At 47.3% G+C, this 23250-nt stretch overlaps 2 protein-coding genes across 4 annotated transcripts in view; one reads left to right on the top strand and one right to left on the bottom strand.

Moving 5' to 3' along the window:
• Nucleotides 1-23250, top strand: part of GAP43 (growth associated protein 43) — an 85127-nt gene that overhangs the window by 43397 nt on the left and 18480 nt on the right. For both annotated transcript variants that reach the window (XM_075906409.2, XM_006112240.5), the window contains exon 2: nucleotides 6050-6668. In XM_075906409.2, the coding sequence (XP_075762524.2) occupies nucleotides 6050-6668 (619 nt within the window). The remainder of the gene's footprint in view (nucleotides 1-6049; nucleotides 6669-23250) is intronic.
• LSAMP (limbic system associated membrane protein) overlaps nucleotides 7825-23250 on the bottom strand; it is a 1541410-nt gene continuing 1525984 nt past the window's right edge. The window contains exon 9 of one of the 2 annotated variants that reach the window (XM_075906364.2): nucleotides 7825-10573. The gene's annotated coding sequence lies outside the window, so the exon portion shown is untranslated. Of the gene's footprint in view, nucleotides 10574-21504; nucleotides 22727-23250 lie in introns of those variants that run through there. The other variant, XM_075906354.2, reaches the window with a different exon arrangement.

Raw genomic sequence — 23250 nt, 5'->3', positions numbered from 1 at the left:
ATTGCATTCTAGGCCATTCACCGTGTTTGGGTTATTTCTGACCCAACCTTCATAGCTATGGTATTGTTTGCAATGTGTGTAAAATGCAGTGATGAAGATCCAATGCCCGTTCTCCTGACAGCAGAGGTTTTCCTTGGCCAAAAAGCCCCGGTGGTATATACTATTTGACACATGCACCAGTTAGCAGCTGTGTTCCATCCCAGAAGTAATTGCAGGAGGAAAAAATGTTACGGAAAGGTAACATATAGGTACACAGTTTATATATATATATATATATATATAAAATATGCACATTGTTATATCTATATAACAATGTAGATGCTATAGAAATGCAACACTTATTGAATGGCTCTAGTGGTATTACAGATCCCAGGAGCTGTGTTTTTGGATCACTGGATTCCTGAGCTGGAAATGTTTATTATTATTATTATTATTAACTAGCCAATTAATTAGTTGGGATTTTTGGGTCTCTCCTCCACGTCCGTCTCTCTCTCTCCTCCTCCTCCTCCTGCTGCCTCCCCCTCTGTCTCTCTCTCAGCTCTCCTCCCCCTCCTGCCTCTCACTCTCTCTTTCTCTTCTCCTCCCCCTCCTGCCTCTCACTCGGGGGACTGCAGAGCCCAAACGACCATTTGGGCTCCGCGTTCCCTGTGCTGCATGGGGAGCGCGGGGCCCAAATGACTGCTTGCGCCACTTGCTCCTGTGTGGCGACCTGGCTGAGCGGTGCAGATGTCAGCCGAGCGCCACAGCGGGAGGTGAAGGGGGGGGCGGGGTGGTGACATTCACAGCCAGGGGGTGGGGCCTGGAGCTGCTGTCACGCTGCACGTCACTGCCCCACCCCCCTTCACCTCCCGCTGTGGCACTCGGCTGACTTCTGCGCCGCTCAGCTGGACCGCAGTGGGGGAGCAAGTAGAGCAAGCGGCCGTTTGGGCTCCCCTGCGGCGGCCTGTCTGAGTGGCGCAGAAGTCAGCCGAGTGCCACAGCGGGAGGCGAAGGATGTGACTCAGGCAACAGCGCTTCCCAGTGGCAACAGCCAGCATTTCAGCGTTACAGAGTCACAGACATTGGGCTACTATATATATGATGATTATTATGTATTTATTATTGTTGGATTTCCTCCACAGCTGACTTGAAATCCCTCCCATGCTTTACCTTCTCCTCCTGTCTGCCAAAAGCCTGCCTGTGTAATACCATTTGCAGCTGTGGACTTTTCATATTTGCAAGCCAATCAAGGCTATGGGGAACTGATGTCATCACAGCAGGACTAAGAGTGTGATGTCATCATGACAACAGTTAGCCTTAAGTGCTGGCAAGACAGGCCAGATTGACATCTCTGAAGAATGGAGTTTTCCTTTTACCCACAGGGCAGATACAGCACGGTTGGCAAAAAGGCAAGCCCTGCTGCTAGCCCTCAGTCACTGACCTAGATGAGCAGGCACAAGCCCGCCTGCATATAAATGCCCCTCCTTCAACCTTGTGGATGGAGTTACTGCACCCAGGACCCAGTATGGGGGACAACTAAGGAACAACAGAGCTGGGAGTGGAGGTCATGAAAACTAGGGATCCAGAGGGGGAGACCAACCAGAGAACCCTAGACAGCAGCAACACAGCAGCAAGTGCCTCAAAGCTGTCTAGGATGCCAGCAGATGCCTCCCAGAGGAAGGAACAAGAGAGGAACGGAAATAGGCTCCACAGTCACAGAGCTCCTCCCTGCCCCTCCTCCTCCTCCTGGTGTTGTAGATGGCCACGTTAGCCAGTGGCAGGAGAAGGTTGATGAGGAGGCCTCGCAACTTCATGAGGCCACAGACAGGGTGTTGCATGTATGAAAAGGTGTGGGACGAAGTGCAGTGAGACCCGCAACAGGAATTCTAGAGGAGCTGGAATAGGGTCTGCAACCTGGCGCATTCCAGATAGGCATATGTCGGGGTCTCCCTCACACCGCAAAATGGGCAGGTGTCAAGGATTGAGGTAAACCATGGCAGCCATCATTCAATATCCACAGCTCCCTCTGCAGCTGGCAGAAACTCCCACCACTTGGTATCGGGGCAGGACATGGGGAAGTGAAGCGTGTGGAGGACTAGCGTGTAAAGTTATTCCCTAGGCATGGATTGGAAGCAAAATTACTTGGGTTGAGAAAAGGAAGGGGCTGGGAAGGGAGAACTTGTGGGACTGGTGCCTGATGAAGAAGTCCAGAGAGCTGAGGGTGAGGGGTGTGTGAGGCACATCCTTTTATAGGTCCCACTCCAGGAAAACCTGAGAGGTGGATAAGGCTGCTCCCACCTCCTTGTGAATGCATGGGGGTTGGGGAGAAGTCTGAAGGGTGAAGAACCTCATGCATCTTCTGAGTGCCCAGGGATCCACCCTGCTCCCAAGGCCATAGTCCAGGGGCTCTCTGGGGAGTGAGAGAGGAGATCAGTCTTCATGGCCCATTCAGCCCTTGGCTAGGACAGCTGACAAGGGAGACAATTAATGTAAATACATTAGTGTGGGTCACATATTGTATATAACTGGTTAATAGGGCTGGACAAATATTGGACAAACACATCGCATATGCTACCTTATGTGTGTGTGGTGCAGCGTATTAGAGGGTGCCTGGGTGGTAACAGCCGAGTGGAATAGTGTGAAAGGGGCTCAGTACAGGTTGAACCTCTAAAATCTAGGACTCTGTGGTCCAGCAACATCCATGGTCTGGCAGGACCACGAATATTGTTGGACCAGAGAGTCCTGGCAAGCCAGGTTCAGCACAGCCCTGACTGGCCTAGTAGTGGGGAGCTCCGCCCCAGTGGAGCCAGCACAGTGGAGAACACAGGCCTGGTCAGGGCTGATGGCAAGGAGCACAGCCCCAGCCAGGGCTGGATGTAGTGGGGCCGGCGGCCAGGAGCGCAGTCATGGCTCGGGCTGGTGCAGTGGGAAGCACAGCCTCAGTCGGGGCTGGTGCAGTGCAGGAGGTATTTCTAGCTGGGGCTGGATTCAGGTGGGTGCACAGCCTGGACCGGCATCGTGGGGGTGGAGGCGCAACCCCGGCCGGGTCTGGAGGCAGTGGCCTGTGTGGGGCTGGTGTGGTGGGGGCATGTACCCCAGGCCAGGCATGGCATGGTGGAGGGCTGGAGGCAGCAGCTGGCAGCCCCACCCGAAAACAGAGCCTACAGCTGGGTAGGGAGCCTTGATCGCTCCTCGTCCAGCACACTCCATTGTTAAGGACGATTCAGGTCCTGAGGGTGCCGGACAAGGGAGGTCCGACCTGTACTGCACTCAGGGCCTGTGTAATATGGGGGCAAGGGGACAGAAGTGGGGTGCACATTAATCGCACTTTCCTCTTCGTGTGTCTCTTTTATCCAAGGGTTGATGATTCCATCACTTTCTCTGATGAATGTAGGAGCAGCTGGATGCTAGGGGCTAGATCCTTAACTATGTTGTGGTTATGTTCATTGCAGCTGGCCTTAAGCCACCCTTCTATTCCCCTGATACTGGGGCCGTGCGGGAGTTGGTGGGTTCCTAGTCTTGACACAGCCAGGAGTGGTCACACCCAGAGACATCTCCATCACAAAGGATGGCTGGAACACTGTGTGGTGCCGTTGAGCTTTTCTGTCCCTAGTGTGCCTGCGTGTGGATAAGATGGCTTGATGCCACCTGAGGTTTCTCCCGGGCTGTTTGAGGAAGCTTCAAAACCTCTTTGTGCCCAATGGGAGATATGAGTAGGGCTGAGAGGTATGACCCTAAGTATCTCGTAACACATCTACACGGGCAGCTTTGCTAATGCTCACACTTGTTTGACACTCTAAGCAGCTGGCATCACATGTTGACCAGACTCATAGACTCCATGATCCTGTTGACACCATGTCACCTGGCAGGCTGGTCTTACTACTGAAACTTTGCAGTGCTGTAGCCTCTCTCACACACACGCACGCACGCAAGCCCCACCACGTTCATGTTCAGGGCTAGAGGTGTTTAAGTCTCGGCTTGACAAAGCCCTGGCCGGGTTGATTTAGTTGGAATCATCTACAACACCTAGAGCAGGGGGCTGGACTTGATGACCTTCTGAGGTCTCGTCCAGTTCTATGATTCTAGGGCTTAGTGCAGTCAGGCCTAACCTTATTCTCACAATGCTCACACTCACATTCTTGTGAGTGGGGTCACCCCAGAGTGTGGGTGCAGTCTATTCCGACGCTCACTTGTGCATGTTGGTATCCCTACGTTCACCCCCACACACTGGTGTGGGCGTCGTTTGTCTCCGTACTCTCACACACTTTGATGTGGGTGCAGTTACTTCCCTCACTCCCTCTGGCCTGGTTCACAGCTAAAACTTAGGGAGGCAAAGTGGATGAGGCAATATATTTTATAGGACCAAGTGCTTATGGTGAGAGACACGAGCTATGTGTGCTTGGAAAGCTTGTTTCTCTCCCCAGCAGTAGTTGGTCCAGTAAAAGATATTACTCAACACCTATTATACTGGGACCAGCATGGCTGTCAAACTTAGGTCAGCTTAACTGCATCACTTAGAGCTGTGAAAATTTTCATGTCTGGGGCAATATAGTTAGCTTGACCTAACTCCCATGTGCAGTTGCAGGGTTTCTAGTGTGGTATGCTCTGACACACTGATGTTGCATGGGCAGTCCTCACACTTATCCTCACACATTGATGTGTGCAGGGCGACTCCTCATCCGCTCACTGATATGGATAATAGTAATGTGCTCATCCCTGGGCTCACTGGCACATAGTCACATAGGCGCGGTCACTTCCCACGCTCACTCTCACACATGCATGTGGGTGCAATCAAGTCCGCAAGCTCATTCTCATGCAGTGATGTGTATTTCTGTTGACCTCGCTGGGGTTTGGGTTGTCACACGTAGCTCTCATAGGTGTGGACTTTTCACACCTCTGAATTCTTTCACTAAGTCGACCTAAGCTTTTAAGTGTAGCCCAGGCCCTGATGTTTGAAGACACGTGATGATAGTGTAGAGACCATTGCATTATTAGCTTCCTACTGCTCTTGGACAGCTCTTTTCATAACTATTGGACTGGAATATTAATAGAAAAGTATCCCTTTGTCAATATGCAGTTGAGCTATTACCTACTCAAGTGCTGGTAAATTATCAACAGAAGTTCAGTAAGTATCACAGAGTGAAAGGAGCCATTAAAGGGTAAAGTCTACCCTGGTGCTTGAGACCAGCATGAGGCCTGTATGCCAGTGTATTTGTTCCTAAAACTTCAAAATGGGGATTGCAGGATGAGTGGTGTATGTGGCCCTCTGCTCACAGGGAATTAATAGAGATACCAATTATCTGGTAGCGTTGGATGAATTATCATTATTTATTTAATGTTCTTTTCTCTGAACCTGGCTCTGAAAGCAGATACAGATGAGATTGGGGGCAAGTGAGAGTGATTGTTTTAAATTTTCTGATTTTTTTTCTGTGAAATGATTCAAAATTAAAACAAATCAGTTTGAATCAAACTGAATCTAAACAAAGAAAAAGTGTTTCTTCTCCATTGAAAACCAAAATAAATAAGTAAGCCCTAGAAAAAAGGGGCTTCAAATCAAATCAAGATTATTTTTATTGGTCTTAAACCAGTTCCAAACAACCATTAATTTCAGATCATTCCATCTAATGGGGATACTTTTGGTAAAAAATGTTAAGGGAGATACAATTTATTCACTGGATATTTTCCACAGAAAAGAATGCAACATTTTTGAGCAGCCCCAGCTAGATATCACTGAAGAAAGGACCTCACAGGCCTGAATCCACCAGGTTAAAACAACTTTGTTCAGGGGGCTAGTGTGAAGATGCTAAATTGAAGGACAGGATCTGCCTTGCTATATGAAGTGACTATGCCAAATAACACATACACATGCATATAAACACAGTCTGGTAGTTTTGCCACGCTGCCGCCACATGGTCTATTGTGTGTCTGTCTATTGTGTGCTGGTCTATTGTGTGCTCTACTCACAATGCTCTTTGCCCAGATTAGTGAAAGGCGGATGAGACGCCAATAATGAAATGAGCTTTCACTGAATGTGTAAAATTCTTCATCTGACTCTTTTCCCCCCTTAAAGGTTGAAAAAAATGATGACGTTGACCAAAAGATTGAGCAAGATGGCATCAAACCAGAAGATAAAGCTCATAAGGCAGCCACCAAAATCCAGGCCAGCTTCCGTGGACACATAACAAGAAAAAAGCTCAAGGGGGAGAAGAAGGGAGATGCCCAAGTGGCCAATGCCGAGGCTGCTGAGAAGAAGGATGAGCCCCCTGTTGATGGCGTGGCAGAGAACAAAGAGAGCGATGCTCCTGCTGCCACAGAAGCTGTTCCGTCTGACAGTGCCCAGCCTGCAGAGGGCAGCAAAGATGGCAATGCTCCCTCAGAGGAGAAGCAGGGGGAAGCCACTGCTGATACTGGCTCTGAGCAGCCAGCTCCGAAGGCAGCCACTCCCTCTTCCTCCTTGGAGGAGAAGCCCACTCCCACTGCCACCGAAACGGAAAGTGCCACTAAAGCTTCCACTGATAACTCGCCGTCCTTGAAGGCTGATGAAGCCCAAGACAAAGAGGAGCCTAAACAAGCCGATGTGCCTGCTGCTGTCACCAATGCTGTCACCACCACTGCTGCAGAGGATGCTACTGCCAAGGCAACGGCGCAAACGGAGACGGCAGAGAGCAGCCAAACCGAGGAGAAGACAGGTAAGTGGACATCAGGGCAGAGAGATTTCTCTAAATTGACTGTGAAATGCCCCTGGCCTCCTTGTGGTTCCCTGGAGCATCAAACATACGTTAGTAAGCGAGGAAGAAAGGTGGGTAATGCCCTATCCGGTCATGCTTGTGTTTCAGAGATGGGAGATTTTCACAACAGAAACTCCTCTGAGCTTGTGGAAATGTTACATATGGAAGCTTTATGATCTGGGCTATGGCTATAGGTTGAAGAGGGACTCCAGGGAATCTTTTAAGTGTGAAAAGAGTCTGAATCTAGATCTATGGTGAAAACAGACTGAAGAGTTTTTTTTTTTTTTTTAACCTTTTTATCTTGGGCCTGCCCAGAGACAACCCCCTGAATTCATACCCTCAACTTTGATTCTTCAGGGCCTGATTCTCCACTATTTTTCCCTTTGTACCAGCATTTACACCTCTGCAAAGTGAGGATAAAATGCCGTCGTGGTGTGAACAACCAGAGAATCCTGATTTGGTAGAATTTTATACCCACTCTGCACTCACTTGTCACAGGTGTATCTGATAGCACCAGTCACAATGCAGCAGAGAGTCCCTTTCACTTGTTTGTTATCATCTTCTTTAATAGAGAGGATGAATATGCACCAGCACCATTGTAATGACCAGAGCTAAGTAATGTATTACAGCAGATACTGATTTGATTCATTTTACCTATTTTGTTCACCAGTTGTCAGTGAAATGTTTGCAATTATTCTTGCATCTAATCAGTATTTTAAATTATTTGTAAATTTCTTCAGTAAATATTTCTTGGCCTGTAGATCATTGGAACAGTGGACATTACAATGGAATATACAATTTGCAGTTCGTGCTCTAACACGAATAGATAGCTTAGCTAGCCACAAAGAGTGAGTTGTAAAAGTCACTATTAAATACAGACTTTTTAAAATTAGCTTCAGAATATTTGACTGTTCAAGCACAACATTTGCTTTTATTCACATTTGTTCAATAGTATTGCTAGCAAAACTCAAGCGCTTGAGTATTTTCAGAAAACAAGCACAGAAGGTTTGTGACCACGGTCAAATCAAAATTCCCTTTGGATTGCAATATTTCCTTTGGAATATTAGTAACTAAATCTCCTTTTCCACTATCTGATCAGCTTTGCTAAACACAGACATTTGGGGTATCCTCGGTTCACAGAAGTTAGAGATGGAAAAAAAGCTCCAATAAGGCTTTCTGTTTCCCTGATATGGGATTGGTTGTGCAATATCTTTTTAGGTGTGGCAGAATTCAATTTGTATGTTTTATAATTTTGATGGTGAATCATTTGTAAGTCTTCTTTCAATTTTTATTAATTAATTTTCCCACAACTGTGAACATTTATGTGTGTGGAAGGATCTGATAATTATTTAATGACAATAGATATTAAGATTCAAAAAGTTAAGGCTTTATTACCATTAAAAAACAAATGGTCAATATCACGTATCAAATTATACAAAGTAAATAGCTTTAGTATTTTCTCAATTCTGAAGCAGCATTTTTCTTTTTCTGCCTGTCATATTTTATGGTTATTGATGGAAATATTTTTTTCATCTGTTTGTGTGTACACAGTGAAATAGATTCTAATCCTTCCCAGTCTAAGAATGTTCCATACCACTTTGTCCAGTCTAGCTGTGAAGGGTTTTCACTACAATGGGGCTACTACAATTGAGCTTCCAATGTTTCAGAGATCTCACAGCTAGGAAATGTTCCTTGATATTCAGCCTTCCTTTTCCTTTTCCTACTGTGTCTTGGTACTCCCCTGTGCTCCCCCCGCCCCCATCCCCCCCTCCAAAATACCACTTTGCTTTCCTTGGTGTGTATTCCCTTTCTAGACTCATAGTCGGTTACCATGTCCCTCTAGTCATCCTTTAGTTAAGCACTATCCTGCCAACTATCAGCACTGCTCTGATGGCTTAGTCATCTATGAAAGAGCAAGAACCACTAAACATCTGTCCCTTCAGTGCTCTGTCAGTCCAGGGGCCAATCCCTCCAGCTTCTCTCAAAATCTCCTCTTTCAGCTCTGTCAAAAGTTCATCTTTTATTGTTTCTATTGTGGAAGACTAGCACAGAACTATGCAGCATGAAGCTGCCAAAAATAAGTAAATCAAATTGGCTACTAGCCAGTGTTGTTGGTTGGCTCACTGCCATGGCACACTTGGCTGTTACTACTATGAAGAGTAAATGTAGGTCATTCTACATTTGTGTAGTGTTATTCTTCTGGGTAGAATTTTGTTATACTCATCATCACCTGATCTACAGACATGTTCCTGCTAGCAGTGGAGGAGGGCATTTAACTGACATCCTTGGGAGAGCTTTTGTCTCTGCATCTGAGTGAAAGAAAGAAAAAGAGAGACCAAATGAAGAAATAAATGAATTAATCAGTTAGCCAAATTGCATACCCTGTAGGGCTTAAAATGGAAACATTTCTGCAGTGGGCAGGGAGTGGGATAACTCCTCCAGAATGATATTTACTCCACTAGCAGATCCATCATCTCCCAAGAGTTCAGCTCTTGATAGTCTATTAATCTTGCCTTTTAGGTAACTGCTTTAGAAACTGGCTTTAACCAAGCAGTCCTGTATTCAGTATTAATTGGTGCCTTAGGTTCCCTGTTTTTTTAATTATAAATCACTTTCTAAATAATTCTGATGAAGGTTGCTGGGCCTTGAATCAAAGTTGGGGGTGGGGGGTCCACCCAGGATAAACCATGAATGAGACAAAGGGCCAAATTCAGAAGTCAATCTAACTTAGAATCTTAGATACTCTCCTAAAACCCCTCACATCTCTTTCCCTGTGTGTAGCTGTGTGTTGATGTTCCTTGCATCTTCTCCCAACTTCTCAGCTTGTAAGTTAAGATACAGAATGGCCTATTTAAATCTACACTTTCTCACACTCTCCTGTTGGTTGCTTTTCTTGCCGTATTTCTGACTTTTGGCCCATTGAACGCTTTCATATCCAGAGGGATAAAGCCAGGAGGAACGTGTACAGAGTATATACATTACATATTAGTAGAGAAGTCCGCGTGTAAGGCCTAGTTTGTACTATAAAGTTAGGTTAACATAAGTTGCCTTGCAGTCACTTGTACATACACGTGTCGGATTTGTCTCCTGGAGATGTAAGTGCGTGTTACGACGCAGTAAAAAAGCGCTTCCCCAAATGGCATGGAACCATAGTCAACCTACTCGCAGTGCAAATGTAGACAAATGGGTTTTCTGAGTCAGCAAACCTAACAGTCCTCTAGAAGGTGTTCCAAAATGCCCCATTACCTGCAACAGCGACTGCTTTGATCAGTTTTAAACTCTGCTGTCCAAGGGTCACCGACCAGAAGCCATCACTATCTGACCCCCCTTAAAGCTTCCTGCATATTTTTGAAATACCTTTTTCCTGATTTCTATCTTGGTGAGCAAACCAAGTGGCTTACCTATGTTGAATGCCACAGACGTCCAACCAACCATGCTGGCTCCATGCACACCCAGAGGTACTAGATGCTCTCCTGCCTGGACTATGCCAGAAGCACTGGGCCTGTTGGAAGACAAGGCTGGGGCACAACTATGAACCATCTATAGACATACTGAGCAGAAATGAATACAACAGGGATCAGCAGCAGGCATGTTGGTTGGGAATACCACAGAGCCAGGGAACGCAATAGAGCTGGTGCTGCACTGCAGTCCTGCCACTTCTGCAATGAACTGCACGTCATACTTGGCAGAGACTCCACAGGCATCTCACCGAACACTGTGAGACCTCATGAAAGCCCCTGCCCTGAAGACTGAGGAAGAGGGGGTGAAGGGAGACATGGTAGGGATCTCCAGCCATGCGGCAAATCAGGACCTGTGGGAAATTCGGCCGCAGTGTAGCCAGTCCTGCCAAGCGATCACGGGTGAGCCTAAGGAAGGAGAAGGAGACTCAGGTAAGTGTGTGCATGCCTTTTTCCCTACAATGCTGGCATTTAAACGTGGCACCCAGCCCATGCCCAAGTGGCTAAGATAACTAGTACCTACTTTGCATTGTTTTGCTCACATGAGAAGAGGTAATGGTACAATAAAGAAAGGAAGAGTTGTTCATGCCCCTTTTGGGCCAGGCAGCAGGGTGAGGGTGTTCCTGCAGAGCTCTTTGTTTGGGTATACAATAGGGATGTAATAGTGTAGTCAATTAACCAATAAGCAAAAGCTTATAGGTTAATGCTATAAACTACATTCATTTCCTCCCTCCCCCAACCAGTAAATTTTTTAGCAGTCTGGCCAGCAGCCTGACTCAGTCCTGGCTTGTGATGGGTCCAGGACCTAGCCCTGCTGTGGCTCTGCATTTAAAGTGTTTTAGGAACCAGTTGGGCGGGCAGCTCATGCTGAGTCCGGGAGCTCAGACCTCCCCTGGACAGGGGCTGTTACTTCTGTATTAGAGGCAGCAGCAGGGACAACAGGCTGCTGGTCCACGAGGGGAACTCGTTTTATAAACTGGCTCCCCTCATGGACCAGCTCCCACCTGGCACCCAATGCTGCTGCCTCTGATACAGAAGCAGCAGCACAGAGTGGCAGGGGGCCAGAGCACACTGGCTGCTAGCCCCACCCCTGGGCACTATAGACTAGTCGAGTAACTGATAAGAATTCATGAAGTTAATCGACTATTTAATTAAACAATATATAACAACCCTAGTATATAGGCATGTCCCTTGTAGCCTCCTGAGAGGTGTCGATTGAATTTGCAGGGAGTCTCTAGGCATGACAGCCTTATTTTTTCCTCCATGATAGGCCACTTTCCCTCCTCACTCAGCAATGAGTTCAGCAGGCACTACTGCAGTGAATAGGCGAGTGGCATACAGACCCAGGCAGCTTTGGAATGCCAGCAGCAGCTGTGCTCTCTGTGCCTTTGTGACTGTGCCTTTGTGACTGTCAGGAGTGAGATACCAGTATCTTGCACCGTTGCCCTACACTTGGGCCCATGGAATAGGGACTGAAATGTTATAGCTTTATGCAACAGAAAATCCTTGCCCACCTCCCTCGCTTGTGGGGGAGAGGTATGCCATGGCAGAGCAGAGAGAGCAGTGATGTGCAGCGGCGCTCCAAAGTTGAAGTGTCAATAAGCATTTTTCATTAAAAGTGTTTACAGGAATAAGAGAAGGGAGATTTGAAATTTGTCTTTCTCTTTCCCATGTGGCTGTGAATCCAATGGTACATCTGTCTGTTTTTGTCAGCAGCTCCTGGCATGAGCAGAAAAAAGAAGAGGACTAGGCAGAACACGTTCAGGAAGACCCTGCAAGCCAGTGTTGCAACAGTCCGTGAAGAAAGGGCCCGGAAGGCCAATATGATTGATTGACAACATGGAGACAGAGAGGAAAGGAAAAAGGTCCAGGAGTCCCAGCAGGTCTATGAGTGTGACATAATGAGTCAGTTAGCAAATCCAAATGGATGACCTACAGGTCCTGGATCCTCCACTTCTGCAATCTTTGGAGAACTCTGCTGTCACTGCTTCCTAACTGCCCCACATACCACATGGCACCATCCTACCACATCGTTATTCCTACCAAACTCCACTCCAGGACAGAGCAAGGAAAAGGAGCTTCATGCACACTGACCTGTGAGCACCATGACTACACTTGTTTACTCACATGGACATAAACATTTATTTCCTTTATACTTCTGAATTTTCATCCATTAAGTTATGTTGAAAAATTGTATACTGTTGCCAATGGGTTTTTTTGCCCATGGATTTTCTGCACTGGTTTTTTCCCACTCAATAAAGTTCAATTTGGGGACAGCCAAACTCTCTCATTAATTTGCAACAAACATTGCAGAATGCATAGTGTCACTCAAAGCAAACAGCATATGGAAATGTACCTCAAGCACCACAGAATTCATGGCTTGAGGAAAACACCCTGTTACATGTAGGAATATACAGCAAGCACTACACCCGATGCTCCAGGTCCAGAGAACACTCTGCCAGAGAATACTACTGTGGCTGATAGTTAAAGTGCCCTTTCAAAGCTGCCCTCAATCACATAGCTCCAAGTTGAGCTCTTGTAATAGCCCTTGTATGGCTATTCAGAGTTAGCAGGCAGTCACTCCCCCTCCACACGAACAGCAGCTTTCTCCCCTTTGCCTCTTAGATCTTCCTTTGGTGCTGTGGAGGTGGCCAGTGTACGGCTTCATGAACTGGGAAGCAAGGGACTAGGCTGGGCTGCCAAGAATCATTATTGGCATTTCAGAGTCACCAACAGCCAGTTGGAAAAGAAAGTCCCCAATTGCAGCTTTCTGAACAGTTCTGTGTTCTTAAAGATGGGAGTGTCATGCCCCTTCCCTGACCAGGTCGCTCCAATATTGATGAAGCCTTCTCAGTGGTCCTCCAACATTTGCATAACCACATAAATAGCCCCTCTGTTGATGTACTCTGTGGAAAGGTGGGCTGGTGCCAAAACAGGGAGACACATCTATTTTGCCATTGTAGTTGGAGAACTCTGTAACAAATCCCTCTGTTACTTCCTGAATGTGGCTGAGAGTCACAGACCTGCATAGTAGGAGACCATTAATGGTTCTGCTCACGTGTGAAAGTTCTGCATCCAATGCTTGTCATACCAAACCTGTCCTGTGATGTGGTCCCACCAGGGCTGTTTACTTCTCAAGCCCAGAATAGTTCTCTGTCATCTACAGTTGCTCTATGAACTAGGGATGTTAAATTGCGATTAGCTGATAATCAGTTGATAAGCACCGCTCTGCAGAGCCACAGCGGGGCTAGCTCCAGGAGCCAGTTTGAGCTCTGGGCTCTTACTACTTTTAAAATGCAGAGGTGCAGTGTCCTGGACCAGCTGTCCCAACTTGCACTGAGTCCAGCAGTCCATAGGGGTTGCTTCGGCACCAGTCCCTGTTCGTGGCGAATAGGGCTGGCTGCGGCCAGGGACTGCTTAGCAGAACAGCCCCTGCCTGTGGCCAGCCTGGTTGTTGTGAACTGGGGCTGCTTGGCAGCAGCAGCACGTGGCCGCAGGGGGACCCAGCTCCGTGCCAGAACTCCCACGGCCAGGGGCTACTGCTGGAGTAGCCTCTGTGCCTTGGCCCGCCATGGGCAGAGGCAGCTTCACAGCAGCCTCCCCATTCTCCCCTGCTGCCTCTGGTAAAGGAAGTGGTGGGGGGGGGGTGGGGGGGCAGGTGCCACTGCACAGTTGCTGCTGGCTGCTCCTCCTCTTTGCTGCCTCTTATGTTCTTATAGTCTCACTTTTGCATCAACACGTGCTCGTCTGGTGAGTACACACAGCACTGACACAAGTAGGCAAGTATGCATGTGCCAGGTGATATATAAACTTTTGGTAGCTGCATACCAATACAACTTATGTCAACCAAAATTTGTAGTGTGGACATGGCCTACGTGAGCGAGCCAGCAGCTACTCTCAGTTGCACTGGTTTAAATCTAGGGTGTCTCCATTGAAGTCAGCGGATTTACTCCAGATTTATACAGGTATTTAGAGAGATCAGACTCCAGTCCAGTTGGTCTGAAGGAGTCTATGACAGCTGGTATGACATACACATGGTGGGGTGTAGGAGAATGTGCGAGTCATGCCAGTTTATACTCCCTTTGATCTTTCGTAGATTGCCTTAAGCTCATCTCTGAATTTAGCTCATCCTCACATCAAAAGCACTCTTAGAACATCAGGTAAGACCACAGTGAGACTCCGAACAAGTAATGTTCCTAAGGAAGCAAATTGATCTCCTGTAGTACAAAAATGAAGAATGCTTTCTCCTACATGTTGGAGTAACCTTAAAATGGAGCAGTCTCCCTGCTGCAGCTCTCAAAGGACTCTACATCACAGGATCCATGCACATTGGCAGTCACTTACTTCCTTAGAGAATTCAAGTCTCCAGGGACACTTTTCAAGATGTTAAGCCTTTGTTTTGAGTTGCCTCAGACTACTGATCCAGGGACAACAGAGGGAATACTGCCTATATAAAGATTTGTCTATGGGAAGCCCTGTCGATTTGCTAATGTGTATGGTCTCATCTATGCTGGAGGGTTGGCGTGTGGAACTGAAATGTTCGCATTAGTCTATGTATAACTGGCACAGTACAAAGCACCTTTACTATTGATCTTATTTCTGTTGCACTTGACTCTGCTGCTACACAAAGCAGCATAGGAAAGTGATGCACCTTTGCCCTTGGAGAACAGTGGTGGAACTGTAACCTGCAACCAAGTTTGCCAACACTTCTTGCCTTCCATAGTTTTCCACAGTTCCAAGTGAGCAACAAACATTAGCACTGATGGTAGGTAGCATGACCCACCTCTATAAAACTGGAGCCAGAGTTTCTGTTGCCCTGTGGTCTTCTTCGTAGTGTATGTGCAATGTGCTTCAGGTGGCACACGGTGAGTATTTACCGGATTCGGTCTGCTGGTTGGGTCATTAACTTCTCTGACTTGGGCTGGGTACCACAGTGTAAGTGTAGTGGGTGTGTGCTTACAGTGCATTTTGCACTGGTGTAAATGGCTACACACGGTGCAGAGCAAGGGAGTATCAGACACCACATCTTCGGAAGGCTTGTAGCAAAGTTGTGGATACAAGCTTGGTGTGTGAGTAGTTAATGTGCAGCATTGCACAGTTTTCCAGAATGCATGAGCCGTAGGTGGCCCATGCTTCTCCTTTCGAGGATGGAGCATCCTAGCCTTGTAACGTGTGATAGCCGGCAATACAAAAATCAATGCTAGACAGAGCGATCACAGTGAAGTGTAGCTAGCTGTTACGTGCATGGCCATGCAGGGCACTGCAGTCATAGATTTGCTTTATACCAAGATCTGTTAGGCTGAATGTTGCAGCTGAACACTAAACATGTCAAAGATCAGATGGGATTTATTACTCAAAGGAGCAAATCCAAGAGAGCAGATGGGTTTATACAGTGCTGTACTTGGTGCTGAAATTCCTTTAAAGTGAGAGCACTAATTCCTCAGTAAAATGGTAGGATTAGGCAAATTCCACCTGGTCAGTGAGATCAGATTAGCTGAACATTCCTTGCGTGCTTTATAATTGCTGCAGTTAGTTAGATCAGGGCTGGGCAATAATTTTTGATTGGGGGGGGGGGGGGAGCACTCCAAGATTTTGGAAAGTAGTTGAGGGCTGCACTCTTCCATGATATTAATGGAGGAGGTATGGGGTCTGGGATGGTGGTTGGGTGCAGAAGGGATTTTGGGGTAAGGGAGTGGGATGCAGGAGGGAGAATTGGGTGCAGGAGGCAGCTGTGACCAAGGGCAGAGGACTGGGTGCAGGGGTGTGGTTTGTGACCTAGGAGAGGGGACTGGAATGCAGGAGTTTGGGTTGTGACTTAGGGTGGATGGGGATTGTGAGCTGGGGCAGGGGATTGGGGTGCCAGGTCTGGGAGGGGTTATGGGTGCAGGAGGGGGGCAGAGGATTTGGGTATGTTGAGTGGGGGTTGGCAGAGGGTTAGGGAAGGGAGAGGCTGGGGTGCCAGAGGCAGGCTTTGGTCAGGAGACTTACCAGCCAGAAGCCCAACTAGCCTGTCTGCCTGCCTGCCGAGCTAAATGCTTGCAGAGCTTAAAACATTTCTCAGCCAGCCTGCCTGCCTGTCCCACACCTGCTCAGGCTGCAGGGCCATGTGCTCATGTGAATAATTGAGCTGGAGGGGAGGGGCTGTGGTGCTTCATGTGCTGTCTGTTATTCAAACAGGCAGCACCCATTGACTAATTTCTGGCCAGAAGCTGACCAATAGGATTCTGCTGAAGCCTTCCCCCTCGCCCCGGGATCACAGTTTTGAAAAAGAAACGACCCTGCAGCTGCTTTTCTGAGCGGTGTGTGGGGCAAGCAGGGAGCCTGCCTGGGGCTCCCTGCTGCATCCGTGGGCTGGATCTGGTGGCTTGGTGAGCCAGATTCGGCCCACGGGTTGTATTTTGTCCAGGTCTGAGTTAGACTTAGTGGCCCTTCAGTGATCACTTCCAATCCATGCAGTAGCTTTCTGGACATAGCTAAGGTGCATCTAGGCCACTGGTGGGCAACCTGCAGCCTATGGACCACTAGCGGGCCACTGGGGGTTCACCTGTGGCCTGAGGACTCCCTGTCAGTCCTCTTCGCCCATGCACCTCTCTTGCACTGGGACACTGGAGTCCTGCACTTCCTACTCCTTCAGCTTCTTCCCAACACTTTCGGAGTGCCACAAATCCGTTGATTTGGGCTCCATCCCTGCTCCTCCACCCCAGAGAAAGGAACACTGTGAATCCGCTGATCGTGTAGTCCACTGAGATGAAGGAGGGTCACTCATGCAGCCAGCTCACTATTCTTGGTTTCCCATTGCTGACCTAGGCACTCTGAAATTATGTAGCCATGCAAATGGCTGAATAGGAACATAAGAATTGCCAGCCTGCATCAGAGCCAAAATCCATCGTGTCCAGCAATGGGTAGTACCAGATACTTCAAAGGAAGGTATAAGAAACTCATAGCAGGCAGATGTGGGTTTATCCACCTCATAGGCTCATCCTGATCTCTGAGAGCTAGACTTTGGCTTAAAACTTGAAGCAGGAGGTTGAATATCTTTTCCAATGTTTCTGCTATTATGATAATGCTGGGTATCTTGATAGCTATATACATATTTTTCTGAATCTTGTTACATTCTTGACCTCAACACCATACTGTGGCAGTGAGTTCTACAGTTTAATCACCTATTGTGTGAAATTTGCCGCATTTTAATTGTATTGAATGTAGCCTTGTTTTTGTATTATAAGACAAGGAGCTCCCAATCTAATTTCTCAAGGCCATTCATTTTTATCCTGTCCCTATTATTCATCTCTTTTCTAAGGATGCGGCTACACAGCAGGGCTTAACTTGAAAGAAGCTATGCAACTTGCGCTATATCAATTGCATAGCTTATTTTGAAATTGAAATTGGGAGCGTCTACACAGCACTTATTTCAAACTCGAGCACTCTTCCTCCAACTTCCCTTATGCCTCATACAATGAGGGTTACAGGAGTTGGAGTAAGAAGTCCTCCAGCTTGACAGTATTTCAGTATTATTTCAAAATAACTACGTACTAAGTTTTTTGAAATAATGTTGCTGTGTAGACATACTGTAAGAGAAACAATCCAAGTCTTTTCAGTCTCTTTCCATACAAGAACTCTCTCAGGCTTTTGATCACTTTAGTGAAAAGTGATCTTTCCGCACTCTTTTTCAGCAATAACCTTTTTGAGGTAAGGTGCCCAGCAGTCCACGCTGTGTTCAACAGCAGGCTGCACCACAGACTTATGTAATGGCATTTTCATATTTTCTATATTATAAGCTCCAAAGTATTGCATGTGCATCTTGTTTGCTTTTTTTTTTTTGCGTTATCGAAGGCTGGGCCAGACTAAAGCACTAAAGGAAAAGGCTACTTTTTTAACCCTGAAAAGAATATGACTCCATGCTTCATGTAAACAGACTTAGTTAGCAGTGATCAAGCTTAATTACTGGTCAAGGTACCACATAGCTTCCATCCATCTTTTTAGCCAATAGTAAATGTCTCTTTTTCCTCATGAAGGAGAGCCACAGGTATGAAGAGCAAGAGACGGAGGAGACGGGATGTTCGTAAGGATGACTGGATGTGACCGGGACCTGGGTGGCATTACAACTCTTGCTGAAGTGATAAGAAGTCCCTTTTGCATTTGAAAAACACATACAATCGTCTGCAAAACAGTAGCTACAGAAGGCCTCATAGACACAGTGCTGAAAAAGATGAGAGCAGCTAGGCTCTGTCAACACTTCCCCCAGGGGAAGCTGATGTGTAGAAACCTAGGCTCTGTCTACACTGGCGCCAGAGCTATGCAAATGAGGCTAAGCGTGGAATATCGCCAAGCCTCATTTGCATATCTGATGAGCCGCCGTTTTGCGGAAGAGGCTCTTGCGCAAGAAGGAGCTGTCTACACTGCCCCTTCTTGCGCAAGAAAAACCCTCTTGCACAATGCCATTACGCTGATTATTTTCAGGCATACTGGCATTGCGTAAGAGGGTTTTTCTTGCGCAAGAAGGGGCAGTGTAGACAGCTCCTTCTTGCGCAAGAGCCTCTTCTGCAAAAATGGCGGTTCATTAGATATGCAAATGAGGCTCGGCGATATTCCATGCTTAGCCTCATTTGCATAGCTCTGGCGCAAGATCGCGCCAGTGTAGATATAGCCCTAGAGTAGATACCCCTGGAAGAGGTGGGTAAAAGTACAAGAAAGATGGAAGCTAAAGTCGGGGGGATTACACCATAAAACTTTATATTAGTTGCTCTTCTTCATGCACTTCAGTCCTATGGCACCTTGGCATGTGGAGCTGATGCAAGGTGTAAAGAGGGGAGGGGAAGAGTTCGGTGTAAGGGCAAATGGGCCGAGTCCATTGCAGCCCAGACGTGAGTGAGGATAGCAATTCATCCCTTTCAGAGAGCTAAACTTTATTGGTAACTCAGAACCAAGAACATGGCAAAAACTTCATCCTATGCTGCCTCCCCATGACAGCTGCCCCTAGCATCTGGGACCTTCTTTGTTCTAGCTCTTTAGTTCCTCCCAACACACTTATATTCTGTCAAGTGGTCCCATTGGCAAACATGACCCAGTCGTAATGGCTGGATTTGAATGCATGAGATGAAATTGTGGTTCACACTGACTTGAATAGGGCCAGGATTTCACCTATGGTGTTAGCACCTGAGCCTAGAATAATTTGTTTGCAGAGTTGCTGCAGCTGTGCTGAGCCCATTAAGCTATTAGTGAAACAAGGTGTCTTTTATTACACCACATTCTGTTGATGCCCTGAAGAAAAGCTCTCTGTAACTTGAAAGCTGATCACTTTTATCACGAGAAGCTGGTCTAATAAAAGACTTTACCTCAGCCACCTTGTTTCCACAGGTTGACTGACAGAAGAGCTACATATCTCAATACAAGGCCTTAGGATATGATTCTAGGCCTCTGCCATTAGTCATTTTACAGGTGTGGAAAATTGGTGCACAATGCCAGCAGATTAGAGGGGTGGCATTTCACACCTCTGTTATACCATAGGTTGGACCTCCCTAGTCCGGTACCTTCGGGACCTGACTGGTTCCAAATAAGGATGTAAGCAAGTGCTTATGGGATAGTTGAGTAGCAACTCAACTACTTGCTTCCCTCCCCCCCACTTGCTGCCTCTATCCGAGAAAGGCAGCAAGAGTGGGAGCAGGAGCCCAGTGCTGGGGGTAGCTGGCTTTACGCAGAGGACAGGGGAGGCAGAGGCACACCGGGAAAAGAGCGTGAGCAGGGACTGCTTCAGTCCTTGCTCGCACAGGTTCCCACTGCTGGCACTTCTACTTTTAAAATGTACAAGAGCCCTTTTCTTGCACATTTCAAAAGCAGAAGTGCCGCAGAGAGCACGGGGTGAGCAGGGACTCAAGCAGTTCCTGCTCACCCCATGCTCTCTGTGGCACCCCCCGCCCCCCATTGCTGCTTCTATGAGAAGCAGCAAGGGGGAGTGACAGGAGACAGTGCTGGGGGAGCTGGCTTAAAAGCCAATTTCCCCCAGCACAATCTCCAGGATGCTGCCTGGTCCCCCTCCACTGTCTCTCTCAGAGGCAGCAGGAGAGGGATAGGGGATGCTGCTGTGAAGCTGGGCTCCCCCCTCCCCACCGACAGGGGCTGTTGCTGCCAAGTAACCCGTGTTTGCGGCAGCCAGAGCTGGCCACGGACAGGGGCTACTGCTTGAGCAGCCCCTGCCTACGATCAGCCCTGGATGCCGTGAACAGAGGCTGCTGAACTCAGCGTGGGCCAGGTCTGAGCAGTTCCGGCTCATGCTGATCACTGCACCTCTGCATTTTAATGTAGTTACAGCCCAGTGTCTCGTACTACATTTAAAATGCAGAGCTGTGGCACAGGTGGTTCTGGAGCTGGCACAAGCCGGGACTGCTCAGTTCCAGCTCCTGGAGCTACCCTCCCTGCAGCTCTGCAGACTGGCGCTTATCGACTAATCGTATAGTCGATACAAACTGTATGGACTATACGATTCGTCAGATAACCACATTTTAACATCCTTAGTTCTGGATGAGGGATCTACACCCCCTGCTATCGGACCCCCCCCAAGCCATGGACCGGCCAGAGGCCCCACTACCCTACTGATCCCCACCTCCCTTTTGCCTTCCACGCTGGGCAGCCACACTCCCGGCCGCACCTGGCAGCCCCACTGCAGTACACTAGGCAACCCTGCTGAGCAGTCCTAGTGGGGTGTGTCGTGCAGTTCTGTTGCAGCACACCGGGCTCTCGAGAAGAATTTTAGCTCTTTCAAAGTTCATCAGACACCTGGCTATTTTCTCATTCAGTGTTCTGCTTGGCTTGCTTTTGACATGTGGGCTAGCAGATGTAGAAGAAAGAAGGTAAAAAGGGGAGTAAACTGCAGCTGACCCTACGCTAACATTGTATGCGTGAGTGTGTGTTGGGATGTGCTGGGGGGTGTGTGTTGTTTTGAGAGAAGTGTTTTGGGGAGGAGGTTACATATTGCAGTTTTTCAGTGTTTTGAGATCAGCTGTGTGGGGTTTTTGAGCACATGTGCTTAATTCTGAACAGGAGTTGAAGCAGCAGCTGCACAGAGAAATAATTTAGGTGTCACCATGAAAACTGCTAGGGTGAATCATTTCAAGGATAGCCGTCCATTCATATTCTTCTCTCTTGGTCCCTCTCCCATTTGGCTCCACATGGGTCCCTCTGTTTCAACTGAAATCTGCCACTGCTCCACAGTGAGCTTAGTGTAACATGGAGAGATGAGCAACATGGATTCCAGGAGCTGTTGATACACTTCAGTAGAAATGACTGCCCATCATCTGAAATAAGTTCTCACTGGCTCAGTCTTTATAAATCCCACAATGACATTTTATGGCTCCACAACACTGGATTAACTCTTCTTACTAAAGTCTTTTGGACCATTATGATAACATTTCTTTTAGACACATTGCAGAGATGGGTCAAGTTTCGCCACTCACTGTGGCCCTGATCAATTATGAAGATGACACAATACTTACTATTAATTATTAATATGAATAATATATCACACTTCTTCACACTTTACAGACACTCCCTTATTAAAATAAAGCCATGTTTGGGGCAGTACAGTATAAAGTAGTTGTTCAGCATTAATTGACCTTGCTATCCAACCTTTTGGGAAAAGAAGTGAATAATATAAGATCTAGTTTAAACCATTGAGAAATGTACCCATAGACCAGTTAGAGACTTCTGATTGTAAAGTTCATTGAAAGATGGCTCCTGCAGGTGACATAGTGCCTTAACACAATGAGAGCACACTAGTTAAGTAGCAACTCACAAAAAATACCATCCCTAAATGAATCAGCCACGGTACTTAATTGGAGCGAGCTCCATCCACGCTCTGACAGTTACTGAAATGCCACAACATATACTCTTTCTGGTCAACTGAGAAGCTCCTTAACCTGCCAAGACCTGAAATTAGCCTTGCATTGCAACATAGGATGTTCTTAACACCTAACGCTGAATGGGCCATGGTGTTCCTGATATTGTTTTAGGGGCGCCACACTGTAGTAAAGGGGAAAAAAACCCTGAACTCTGAATTCAATTCAAGGCAGGTAAGTAAGGAGGCAACTGATGGCCAACTATTTTAACGGGTATTTATTTGTAAATCCTATGGGTGGGTTCTCAGTTGGCTTCAATGGAGCTATTCCGATTTAAATCAATTGAGGGGGCAGACCCTTTGTTTGCCTGTATATTCCATTAGTGCTTGGGGATGTTAGGGTCCATCCTACATCATTTGCACAATGCAAGCTCAATCAGCAATATCAAAAGAACAATGACTACCACGTAGCACTTTGCAGCTGTAGATTTCAAAGCATTTATGGGGAAAAGCAGGGATCACGATTCCCATTTCAGGACTGGAGACATCAAGGCACAGAGAGGTGAAATGTCTTGTTTGTGACCAGCCAGTGATTCAGTGTCAATGTCATGGCTACGATCCAATGCTCCTGATTCTCAGTCCAAGGCCCTACCCACCGAGACCTCTGGTCTTCATCGGTGGAATGCCCATCAGCTGTAACAGATGTTCTACATAAATGGCAGTTGCAGGATCTGGAATACAATAAGAATTCTGTGTGAACAACAGTCCCGTAAACTGCTTTAGCCATTTTTAATATCTCTATGTAAATTCATCCGTGTTGATGAGCCTTTGCAGCAGCCACGTTTGTCAGCCCCGCCTTCTCTTTGCATTCTGGCCAATGAACCATTGGATGGCAAGGGCTAGAGAATGATACAAGTGAAACTAGGAATGGCCGATGAGAAAGGTTGGCTCTCAATCTCTCACTCTTAAAATATCAGCGGTTGTATGAACTTAATATGGAGAGTGCTAGTTAGTTCCCAGTGACTGCGATTCACCTCACAAAGCCCACCCCCACTGCCAGCCATTGTTGTCCGTCTCAGCAGAGAGCCAGAATGCATGGACCATGGAGATTGAAGCCCATGGAGCTCGTCTAGGGCAGGGGTGAGGCCCAATGCTAGGGTAGTACGAGGAAACCCGTCTCTGCCACCTGTACAGCAGTTGTTCTTTGGACCAACAGCAGACTTCAATCTCAGGGGGCTTCAACTCAGCACTTGTC

The sequence above is a fragment of the Pelodiscus sinensis genome, chromosome 1, assembly GCF_052426305.1.
Source record: "Pelodiscus sinensis isolate ZL-2025 chromosome 1, ASM5242630v1, whole genome shotgun sequence".
NCBI lineage: Eukaryota > Metazoa > Chordata > Testudines > Trionychidae > Pelodiscus > Pelodiscus sinensis.
Note: the sequence above shows the minus strand (reverse complement) of the source record. Positions and strands in the feature narration are given on the sequence as shown.